Source organism: Bos grunniens, chromosome 7, assembly GCF_055505025.1.
Source record: "Bos grunniens cultivar Pamir isolate PY7600 chromosome 7, Bosgru_T2T1.0, whole genome shotgun sequence".
In the NCBI taxonomy this organism is placed as follows: domain Eukaryota; kingdom Metazoa; phylum Chordata; class Mammalia; order Artiodactyla; family Bovidae; genus Bos; species Bos grunniens.
The window spans coordinates 12638756-12650971 of NC_141171.1; the positions used below are offsets into that span (position 1 = coordinate 12638756).

Sequence of the window (12216 nt, forward strand, 5' to 3'; positions counted from 1 at the left end):
ACCTGAGAAATCAGGACTCCAAGCTTTGTGTCATGCACTTCCCCAGTGTGGAAAAACCTCACCAGCTGGAAAAACCCCAGGGCCTGTGGGTTGGGGGCAGTACCCTCCAAACCCCACCCTGCCCCCCTCGGTGTGTCATTATGTGTGCGCTGGATGTATGTTCTGGGGAGTGCTATGATCCTCGGCTGTCACGTGTCTGGTGTCACAAGCCACGGCATGATGTGTATGTCCCTCTGCTAGTGTAGGCCTCTGTGTGTCTGTGTGTCCGTTCAGGACCAGCCCCTGCCAGAGAGAGGGGAGAAGTGTCGAAGCACCCCCCCACCCCACCCCCCCGAAAGTGTGTCTTTGATACTTGCAGCCTCGGCAGCGAAAAACAAGTTTCCACAGGGCCGCCTTGGGCTGAGGCCAGGCCGTCCTCAAATAACATTTGAAGTTACTTAGCAAACTTTGTTTAGTGCCGAGAGAGGCGGGCACCAGGCTGGGGTGGGTGGGGGGGGCGGGCAGTAAACCGGTTCCTCCTAAGGCCCTTGTCCCTCTGTGGGCACAAGTGCCTAGCATGGGGCTTGGTTCCCCCAACCCCATCTCTGGTGAAGGGGAACAGAAATCTTCAAGCCCAGGGTGGGAGGGGGTAGGCTTGTCGGAGCAGGGGTGGGAGCACCCTCCAAATGAAGCCTAGCTCTTCCCATTTCTGTCCAGACCCTGGGCTTGGAGAGAAATGCCCGCCTGGTCTCCCTGGGGCCCAGAGGCTGACACCAGGCCCTAGGGTCAGTTCAGAAGTGGGAGTGTCTGCACTTCTCCGTCACCCACTTTCTGCAGCCCAGCTCTGCCAACCTCGAGGCTGGTTGCACGAGCTGGCTTGAAGCATGTTTCCTCCTCCAGATGCACACACACAAGCACCCAGAAAGCCCCCTTTGAGCCCATATGCTCGGCCCCCCAAACCCTCTCTTCCAAGGTCCCCAGCCCCAGGCAGCAGAGGCCAGAGAGCCAGCAATGGCAGGTTTGGAAGTGAGGTTGGCGCCTATGGGAGGGGGAGGGGAAGGAGATGCCAAAAATGGTGAGCCATTACAGGCAAGCAGGCGAGAGAGGGAGGAAGCAAGCAGGGAAGATGGAAGCCAGGCGGGCATCCTCTCTGAGCTCCGGGATGCAAAGGGGCAGCGGAAAAAGCAGGCTGGGCCCTTCCACGGAGCGGGCATGGGGGACAAGCCCCAGGTGGCACGCGGTGGGCAGGGGGCCCAGGAGGTGCCCAGCGTTCCCCCACCCCCACCTCAAGCTTCGAAATGGAGACTGGCAGCAGCAGCCGCTCGGCTCTGCCCGGGCATGGGGTGGGGGTGGCGGACAGGCAGGACGCCAAACCAAATGCCACCAGGCTGGGCACAAGGGTTGCCAGACAGCAGTGCCGACCCCACCAGCTCTGGTCCAGAGCCCTCACACCTGGAGCTTTGGGGGTGGAGGGAAATGGGGGTCCAGCGGTGGGAATTGGGGGTCCAGCAGACAAAGCTGGGTCCCCTCAAGCCATGGGCAGGTCCCCAAGACCCTACAAAGATGGCGCAGCCTGGCACTGCCAGGGAGACAGGCTGGGTAAAAATAAACTGGACCCGCCCCGAGGGAGCTAAATCGAGGGGCCCAGGTGGAAGTGCCACTCCGGGCCACCAGCTGCCCCAGCCCCACCCCCCAGCTCAGAGCAGCCCAGTTGAGAGCACCCAGTGTCCATCGAGTCCCGGTTTTTATAGAGAAGAGGCCCCGGCCATCTTATCCCCGGGTCTTAGGCCGGCAGCCACAAGTACGGATAACGGATGACCTCAGACAGCAGCAACAAGAGGCTGTGCGTTCCAGGCGGATGGTGCAGGCAACCAGGCTAAGTCACGTACCCCTGACCTCTGCACCGCCCCGTGGAGAGGGCAGAGGACCTGGTAGGCCGCACTTGAGCCATGGCAGAACAACCAAGTTGAAAGTCAACACTGAGCCACGAGGCCGCCAGACCACCTCCACTAAAAACCATGGCTGCCCAGCACTTCCGAGGGCCCTACCTGTTCTCGTTCCCCCATAACACCTATCGCAGTCTCAATACTGGACACTCCCTTGTTTATCGGGTTCACAGTCTACCCTCCCACCGGGGCTGGCACCTTCACTGATTTTGCTCCTTGCCGAGCCCCCAGGGCCTAGAACAGGGCTGGCACCCAGGAGGTGCTTAGCAAATATTTGTGGAAGGAATGCACAGGCCCCCGGCTGCACCCCCAGTACGCGGGCTCCGGCGAGGTGCCCGGCGAGGTGCCCGGCAAGGTGCCTGGCAAGGTGTGGGAGAGGGCGTTGGGCCCTGCCAGGAAGGTGAGGACAAGCCTGGCCGGTGGGTGTGCAAAGAGGGTGGGATGACCATCCACTCTCATTCTGAGCCCTGGGACAGAAGAAGAGCTGAAGGTCAGAGCTGTAACGAGGGTTCAAGGGTCAACAGCTAGGACACGCTTTGAATGGGGGCCGAGAGAGCCACTCTGAAATTTCATAAAGGTCAGAAAATTAGCTAGATTTTTCTCCCATCAGTAAGATTTAGGATAGTGGTGATCAGAGAAGAGAGCAAGACTCTACCACCTTCTAGCCCTTGGCCCTGATACAGGACACGTCTTCTCTGAATCTGTTTTTCATCTATCGAATCAAGCACTTCCTTCACATCAAGTACTGTTTAAAGCACTTGGGATAAACCAACTCCTCTGATCCTTTCCACAACCCTAGGAGAGGAAACTGAGGCCCAGAGAAGTTGAACGACTTGCCCAAGGTCACACAGCTACTGAGTAACAAAGCCAGGATTCACACCCAGGAAATTGGCTCAGAAGTCCCACTCTCCTAATAATGTCCAAATGTCCCAAACGCCAACAGAGCCGAAGTGGAGCAACCTGGTCTAACATACTGTCAGACACATACATGGGCACAGCTAACCCTCACCATATCCACCTCATGTGGAAGGATTCACGGAGACAAGCTCGGGAGGCACATAGCTCAGGTCAAGACACAGCGCACATTCAGCACACTTTGGCCATTGCTGCGATTCTGAGGACCAACACTCATGCACTTATTATCCTCTGAAAGGTTTTCTTCCTGTAGGACTCCATCAGCCACCTTTCTTCTACTCTTTCTCCAGAGTCAGAAATGAGGAGTCAACGGCCAGAGGATTAATGAGACAGCCGCACGGAGAACCAGAGCCTCAGGGGTCAGCCTCGCCTCCATCCTGGACTGTCTCAGTGGCTGCCAGAAGCAAGACTGTGAAACGGGGGCCCAGAGGCAGGGGTGTTGTGGGCAGAGGTGGGCATGTGGCCTCGTAGGAGTATCCCCCAGGCGTCAACGAACCAGCACTGGGACTCAGAGCTCTCAGTTCCATCAGGAGAGGCAGGGGTGGTTGGATCTGCCGCTTAAAGACAGCTGGGAGCAGGGCAGGCAGGTAGAAGGGAAGGTACAAGGAGGGCAGGTCTCACCTCTGAGGCTCCATTTCCAAGCAGGGCCAAGTGGCCCAGGTGCGAATGGGTATGTGGGTGTGACCCTCATCTCTGTGTGCTGGAGCAACACGGGATTGTGTACGTGCCCCACCATTTGTGCCCAGGCTTGTGTGTCTGTGAGGTGGGGGGAGGCGTGCATTTGTTGACAACACCTGGGTCCTGGTGAGCGAGAGTGTGAGACACTGTGCTAGCCAGACTTGTCCGGGTGTATTTGTGTGTGTGCACGCACGCGCTCTGTGGGTGTCAGGGGCTACCCGGGCTCAGGTGTGTGTGACTGTGTGTATCTAACAATATACTAGAGCCGAGTTTTTCCACTTCAGCCCAACGGTCGACATGAGGGCTGGATCATTGTTTGCGGTTGGGGTCACTTCTGTGTACTGCGGGTGCTGGGCGCCTCCCTGGCTCCCACCCACTAGATGCCAGCGGCAAACTCTCCTCCAAGTGTGATGACCAGATGTTTTCAAGCATCGCAAGGTGTGTGTGTATCACCGTGTGTCTGAGAGTGTCACTGCGTGCGTGTGCCGTGCACTTTTCGCCACATGTCTGCGGGGCTGTGTGCTGTTGGGTGGTGGCGGTGCCTGTGTCTCATGGTGTCTCATTGTGTGACCGTGCGTGCCCCAGAGTCGGCACCCATGCGCGTGACCCCGTGCATGGAGCCGGAGTTGCTGTGTTTGGTGTGGTGGGGGCATCTCTAAGTGTCTGTGTGTGAAGAGAGCCCCTCTGTGTGGGAACCCCAGTGTGTGTGTGCTCCTGTGTGCCATGCCTGTGTGACGACGTGATTCTTTGTGCCTGTGTATGCCAGTGACCATGTGCAACTTTGTGGGAGACGGACCCAGAATAAACCCCCAAGATGATTCAACTGAAGCCGATATTTGGATGGATCATCTCGGATGATTAGGCCCTCACCCCACCCCCCCAGCTCCTGGCTGCCCCGGACAGAAAGCTGCTTCCTGGGGCCAAAAGGGTGGGGTGCTCCTCCAAGTTGCCCCTTCCTCCAGCTCTGCTCCTGCAGATTCAGGTGGGGACAGACCCCCGCCTTTGCCTGATATGTGCCAGGAAGGCTGGCACGGAGCTTCCAACCGAGGGGGCAGGGTTCTGGGCAATGGTGGTGGCACTGCCCCCTGCCTGCTGCTGGCCACCACCCCCAGTCTCTGCTCAGGGTGGGGCCCAGTGGGGGGAGAGCTCCCCAGTGCAACCCCGGCTTCCGATTGGCTATGGAGCGCCGCAGTGCCCGCCACCCGCCTCCCCCTCCCCGGCTGGCGCAGCCACATCGGTAGTGATGGCAAACGCAGCTCGGAGTTCTGGGCACAGCTGCGCCTCGCAGAGGCCTGCCAGCCCCACCAGAAGCCAGACACCCCAGCTCCGTGCCCCCGACCCCTCCCCACCCGCCCGCCCACCCAACCCGGCAGCAAAGTCACCCCAGCCACTGCTCGCTCAGGCTGCCAGGCCCAGTCCACCCAGCCCCCTCGCCCACTGGGCCTGTGCTCCCTTTGGCCCAGCCCGCTTGGGGGCCCAGGCCCCTGCACGAGGCCACTCCCGCCCTCAGAGGGGCTCCTCCGGAGTGGGGGGGAGGCGGCAAGGAAGGGGGGCGGGGAAGGGGGGAGCTAGCCCTTCTTTTAGTGAACGCGCCCAGAGCTGGAGCCAAAAATCGAGGAGGAGAGATATTCAGACAGAGCCAAGATGCGTTTGGCAGGAGGAGAGAGAGGGAGAGAGGGAGCGGGAGGAGGGGACGAGAGAGGGAGGAAAGAGAGGGGGCAGGGGAAATCAGGGAGGGGGCTTCAGTTTCCAAACCATGCTCTCAGAGCCTCCGAGGGTCAGCAGGGCGGTGCAGGGGCGGGGGACCCGGGGCCGACTTGGCCCTGGGGGCAGTGGGCTCAGGCCCATGGAGACAGCCGGACACCCCAGCTGGCCAGGCCAAGACGGACACAGGCAGAAGCCAAGATCAATGTGCGCCGGGCAGACAGAGCGAGGCCTGTGGGCGGCCCAAACATACACCCGCACCTCACCACACAACGGGCTTCTGTCCATGCTGGGCCAGGGGCAAGGGTGGGGCCCACAGCAGGGCCACCACGGCCGCCAGACCTCAGGGGAAGCCTTGGAGAGGCCGGCCCACTCCCAGCCGCTAGTTTGGTCGCCATAGTGGGCCCTTCGCAAGGTGCCGAGAGGCCAGGGGAGGCCACGGAGAGGGGTCCCAGTGGAGAAACACCAATCGATTGTCACCGGGACAAGCCCAGGACACACAGCGCCATGGGGGTGATACCTGTCGGCTCACACAGCGAAACGGGTACGCCCACACAGGTGGACACAGACAGGCCGCCCCACACAGTAAGACACACTGATACACACTTGTTGTGATGGCCAGACACAGGAGGCTTCGATCGATGATTTGTTTAGTGACGTACCGTAGTGGCACTATGACACAAAGACCACATCCGGCATCCTGACACCCATGGTGACACCCCTACCTCGGTGTCACCTCAATACACAGAGATGGAGCTGGGGATAACTCTCAGAGACAGCAGGCAGCATCCACTGGCACACCCTCGGAGACACAGGGACCCTCGAAAAGGGAGCCACACAGACACGCACAGCCACCTTCTGGGAAACGGTCCTCCGCGGCTCGCCATGCCGATGAACACACACGCGAATCCGGAAGACTCTGGGGAGCTGCTCAGGGGTGTCCCCCTACCTGGTCCCTTCACCTCTACATCCAGGGGTTTGGGGGTAGGAAAGCACAGACTACATTCTCTCCCCTCCCCCCGCCACTAGGAGGGACAGGACCCCCCTCCTCAGCGCTGTGCTGGAGGGAAGCACGGGAGTCCAGGCCTCCTCAGCCTCTCAGTCCAGCTGGAGGAAATTGTGAGACACCCCCCCCCCGCCCCCTGTGCCTGCACTTCAAGAGCAGAGGACAGGAATCAAGGGGACCAGAAAGGCCAGGCTCCCAGGGGGCTGGAAATGGAAGCCAGTGGCCCGACACTGACCACCAGGGAGCCTTTGCTGCCAGCCACAGCTGCACGCCCGCCCCCTGCCCATCCCCACAATGCCCACTGGACCCTGTCAAGTGCCCTCGTAGGGTCCCGCACAGGCATCCCATCCCCACGATGGGCCCAGGTGACGATATGCCCTGATGCAGACACAGAAATGACTCTGGAGCCACGAGGATGTCAACACCAGGACCCACCCAGATTCCTAGGTTTTTCTGACCCACTCACATCTGAAGACTCACGTGTATACACCCTTGCACACTCTGGCCCAAGGCCTCAGAGCCTGGCCTCAAAGCCAGCTTGGTCGAAGTCAGGGAAAGGACCAGGGGCAACTGAAGCCCCCCACGAATGCCATCTGGTTCCCACAGGGCAGCCCAGGTCTTGGCTCTCTCTCTGTCCCCTCCCTCACCCCCACTATCACCTCTCCCTGTCTTGAACTCCTGCCATCCATCCCTCCCGCGCCCCCACTGCCCTGCCCACTCACCTCCCACCCCCTGCCGCCTACTTGGCCTCCAGTAGCCCATCTGAGGAAAAACAGCTGGGCCATGAGCTGGCCTCTTTCCTTCCCAACTCTTCTCTTGCTTCCTCCTTCCTACAGGCAGTCCACTTGGATTTCTATGATTGGGAGGTGCTTGACCCTGCCCTCCATCACTCTGGAGTGGCCTGCCGTCAGCTAGGAGGGCCTGCGGCTGGCCTAACAGTGATAACCAAAACGACCATCATTCCTTTCCTTGAGCACACGGTACATGCCAGACACAGCCCTGAGCCTAATCTCAGCATGAGAAGTCAATATCATCATTGCCCATTGAAATATTTTTAATTATCTTTTTACTGCCCATTTCACAGACCAAGAAAATCCTGTGCTTCCAGTCGTGGAATTACAAGATGCAGAGCCTGAGCTCAAACCCTGAGCTATCTCTGGCGAAGTCTCACACTCAACCTCTGCGCCTACAGCTCCACCTGGGAGCCCTTGAGTTCACATAAGACCTTCTGGACTGGGCCAGGGACCCCTGGCTCCAGTCCCCTCTGTGTTAACCCAGCAGAGCCCTCAGCTCTGAACTCTGTCTATCTGAGTTCAACCTAGCCCCAAGCATGGTATACTCTGTCCCAGCTAGTCGCCACACTTGCCTCCCGCCCCCACCCCCACCCCCAGCAATGGGCGCTGAGCAGGCAGGGCCAGAGCCAGGGAGAAAATTTGCCATAACAAGGGGGTCTCGTGTTGGCATCAGGATGGGGAGGAGAAGCTTCACAGGGACAGAGAGGTAGCCACAGAGACCCAGGGAGAGAGCAGGGGGACATCAGGAGGGCCCCAGCCCATCACCCTCTCTTGAGGGAGTATGTATGTGGTTGTGTGGAAATAAGGGTATGTGAACATTTCACTGCTCCTGTGGCCGCGTGGCACACAATATTGGTGAACATGCGTGTCTGTGTACCCACCCGGGTAAGCCAACAGCCTCATGTCTGTGTCAAGGTGTGTGTCTTGTATCAGGTCTGTGTAAGCAAGTGTGGGGGTGAACACACACTTGAGTCAGCCTGTATCCGAAGGTGTCTGGCCAGTATCGCTGTGTCTCCGTGAGTTTATGTAGAGACACATGTCCTATATCAACGGGTCCGTGTGTGTTGATATGTGTGTGTGTGTGCTGGTGGGGAGAGAACACAGGTCCACCTTTTTCTGTGTCCATAAGTTCGTCCGTCCATGGCCGTGTGTCTGGACGTCAGCACAAATGCGTCGTTCGTGTCCTCATCTTGGCGGCAGCAGCGGTGTATCTGTGTGTGCACATCCGGTGTGCAGCTCTGTTTGTTAGGAGTGGAGGGGCCTACCATCTACCCCATTCCCCTCAGCAAAGGACTCAGGCCCATGGCTGCAGTGGGCTCAAACAGCCCCAGCAAGCACCCCACCCAGCCACCCTGGATTTCGACGCTTTTTCCACCAGGAGATTTTTCCCCCCCGCACCATCACACCCGCCCTTCCCCCTCGCCCACAGTGCCTTTCCCCGCCAGGGCCCCGCTGCTCCAAGCTCGTTCCTGCTCAATCATTTATTGACTTTAAAATCGAAGCCAATTCTAGTTTGAAAAAAAAAAAAAAGACACACACACACACACACAACGAGGCCAGGGAGAGACAGAGTCTGAGACTCGAGGGGAGGATAGAGCAGAGATGGGGCCAGTCAGAGAGGGACAGGGAAAGACAGGGACAGTCACAGATATAGGACAGCGAGAGAGACGGAAAAGGGGCAGAGAAAGACAGAGATACAGGGAAAGACGAGACTGGCAGAGCAAACTAGGGAAGCAGAACAATTTATAAAAACAGAGACTAGCTCCCAGAAATGTGACTGGCAGGAGGGGCAGGCTGGACTCCGCTGACCAGTCAACAGCAGCTGCCTGCCCAGAGCTGAGGAGCGCAATCCAGCGAGCCCATGCCCCTTTCTCTCCCCAGATGCCCTGCCACACTCAGGACTGCCACACAGAGCTGACCCCTTGCTCCTTTCTGGGGTGTCAGAGAGCCAAGGCCTGGCCATCGCCCTGAGTCTGGGGGCTACCCCAGCCCTCCCTCATCTTGTCACCAGTGTACCAGCTGGTGTTTTCTTTCTCAGGGTGCTGTGATGTCTGAGGAGCCAATTTCTCACCCAGGCCAAGGAGGAGGGCAGGCCTGGGAGCTAAGCAGGGGGCTGGTGGGCCAAGGGCCGCTCAAGCATGAGGTCTTGATTCCACTAGGCCCCAAATACCAGCCACACTGGCCAGCCATAGCTCACACCCAGCTAGGTGTATAGGGGTCATTGTGTGGGGGGCCTAAGATGGGGTGGCCGGCCAGTCAGAGAGGCCACCCTGACTGATGGTGGGTGTGGGGGCCCCCCACAGTGCCATCAAGGCCAGAGTGCTTGCTCACACCTGCATACATACTATGACACACATGTGTGCATATGCACCTCACTAACATGTACTCACACCTGCTTCTGTACAGGAAAACCCTCGCTCCTGGCCACACACATGTCCATACCACGCAGGGCTGCCCATGCCTGACCCACAAGGCCACATGCAGACCCTGAGACTGACACTTACATACCACACACACACACACACACATCTGTGGATACAAGCAGTCTGTTTGTTGGGAGGGGGGCCGGCACAAACCCCTGACATACCCTCTAGCCCCTTGCCACAAACCACACCCGCATTGCAGCCATCTTCACGTGGACTCCCATTCCCCAGCGTGGGCACACTTGGCACACAGCTGGCAAGGTTCAGATCGGCAGAGAGGACAATTAGTACCCCAGACTTGGCCTAGAGATGCCCCCTCCCCACAAACGTAGGCTCTGCTGGTAGGCAGAGCTAGGCGGCCCCGAGGTGTCCCTCTGCGGAGTCTGGGTTGCCAGCCATAGCATGGCCCAGGAGACAGTGCTACCAGGGCCTCTGTGGGGCTCTGGGTATCTTCTGTGCCCTCTCACAGCCTGAAGCCACCTCCAGGGAAGGTGGGCTGGCAGGGCAGACATCTCCCCCCGGCTTCCTTCGCCCTGCACCGAGCACGGTGCTGGGAACTTCGCTGGAGGCGGGACGCGCTCTCGCAGCGCGCCAAGGTCGGCACAGCGCCGGCGGCTGACTCGACGGCGTGGCCGCAGCACGATCGGCAGTTGTCCGCGACTCCTTCCCGCCCCTCCCGCCTCCAGGCAGCGGGACGGGATTCCCCAGACCCGCCTGGTCCGCGGCGCGGCAGCCAGCCGGGGTCGCCGGGGCCGGAAAGTTTGCGCTAAGGAAAGTTTTTTTTTTTTTTTCGGGGTGGGGGGGCGCGACTGCGGCGTCCAGGGTCGGCGAAGAGGCGCGGCCTGGGCTGGCAGCCGGCCCGTCCCTCCCTCCCCTCCCCTGCCCCACAGAAATTTGGGAGCCCCGCCATTTTCTTAGCCCCGCTCCCATGTGAGGCCTGAACAAAGACTTTGGGGAGACGCCCGGGCCGCTTGGCCCGCCCCGGGCACCCCGGCAGCATGCAGGGGCCATCGCCACGCACGCCGGCCGCTGCCACCCTCCGGAACCGCTGCGCCCGCCCTAGGGAACGCCGCCAGCCCCAGTCCCCGCAAGGCGCCCTGAGGACCACCCCCTGCTACTCTGTCACCCCGCAAACACTGCCAGCGGCCACGCTGTCCGGGTGCACGCCACAGTCGCCCACAGGTCGGCGGGAGTCCCGCTGCCCACTGCACCCCAGTCGAGCGCGCGCGCGCGCACACACACATACACACACACACTCACACACACGCACTCCGGCTCCGCGCTCCAGGGGCAGCGCCACGCACGCAGCCAGCCACCCCCGGAACCCCAATAGGAGTCTGCCCCTGGGCCAGGGTCGCACGCGCACCGGGGCGTCCAGACGCGTGCCCGGACTCCCCATCGCCCGGCTTGCACCCCTCGGCCACCCGCGGGCTCACTCCCCCCAGCCGCCGAGCTCCCCCTCCGCCCTCCCGCCCGCGCCGCCGGCCGGCCTCCTGCGCCCGCTCCCCTCCCGGGTCGCGCGGGGGCGGCGGCCGGTACCTGGGTGAGGCAGTACGGGGAGTACATAGCTGGACGCCCGGGCGGGAGCGCGGCGGCCGGCCGCGGCGAGGGGAGGCCCGGCAGGCGGCGGCCGCGCTCGGGCTCCGGCTCCGGCTCGGCTCCTCCGGCCTCCGCCGCGCTGCGCCCGCCCGGCCCGCGGCCCCGCGCTCGGCCCGGCGCCGCTCCGCGCTCGCCGCTCGCAGGCTCGGCCCCGCCGGCTCCGGGGCCGCCGCCGCCGCCGCGCTCGCCGCTGCCTCTCGCGTCCGCCGCCGCCGCCGCCGCCGCGCGTCTACTCCATGCCGCCGCCGCTCGGCCGGTCACCCTCGCCCGCCGCCGCCGCCGCCGCCGCCGCCGCCGCGCTGTGAAAGTGAAAGTTTAGACAAAGTTTGGAAGCGGCGCACTCCGGGGAGAGGGAGCGGGCGGGCGGCGCGGGCGGGAGGAGGGGCGCGGGGAGGGGCGGGCAGGGCGGGGGAGCGACGGCCGGCGCGCACACACATACACACACACATGCACGCACACATGCACACACACACACGCAGACACGCGCGCGCGGGGGCGCACACCGACGCGGCCACCCCGACACGTGCTGGCTGGCGTTCCAAAGCAGACACACGCTGACACGCAGTGAGGCTCGGACCTCTCCATACATGTCACGTACAGAACTCATTGCCACACGTTCCACATTCCGACAAAGCACACGCAGACACCTACACACGCAGCATGGACACACAATCCACACACATGCACTGACACACAGGCACACACATACACAAGACTAGGAAAGCAACCTACGATGCACGCACTGACATGCACACCGGGCCCACCATCACACGATGATGCCCACACACATGCATTTCAACAACAAATCATGTTTAGACTCCCCAGTACAGGTGGACACACTCCAATACGACCTCAATGGATACACACTGATACCACCAAGACACACATCAGTGCAGGTTGATGCATATAGGTTCATCCTGGTACACTGACACTGGCATGATCATACAACCACATCCTCACACACTCCAGACACACAACTGCTATACACAGACACCCAGAATGCACCTGCAACACACACACACAAAGTTGCACCAGAAAACCATCTTGGCAGTTATGAAGATATACTAACACATTGTCACACAAAGACACACCATCAGACACCAGGACATACATGCCAAACACAGGGAAAGCACTGCTACAAAGTGACAGCGGCAGTCACAGCGACACACAGG

At 60.8% G+C, this 12216-nt stretch overlaps 1 protein-coding gene across 6 annotated transcripts in view; it reads right to left on the reverse strand.

The window, feature by feature from the left end:
• Positions 1–11353, reverse strand: part of NFIX (nuclear factor I X) — a 93901-nt gene extending 82548 nt beyond the window's left edge. For 5 of the 6 annotated variants that reach the window (XM_086408938.1, XM_086408935.1, XM_086408926.1 and 2 more), the window contains exon 1: positions 10985–11148. In XM_086408938.1, the coding sequence (XP_086265064.1) occupies positions 10985–11011 (27 nt within the window). In that variant the 5' untranslated portion in view covers positions 11012–11148. Of the gene's footprint in view, positions 1–10984 lie in introns of all 6 variants that reach the window. The other variant, XM_086408933.1, reaches the window with a different exon arrangement.
• Between the last annotated feature and the right edge of the window lie 863 nt (positions 11354–12216).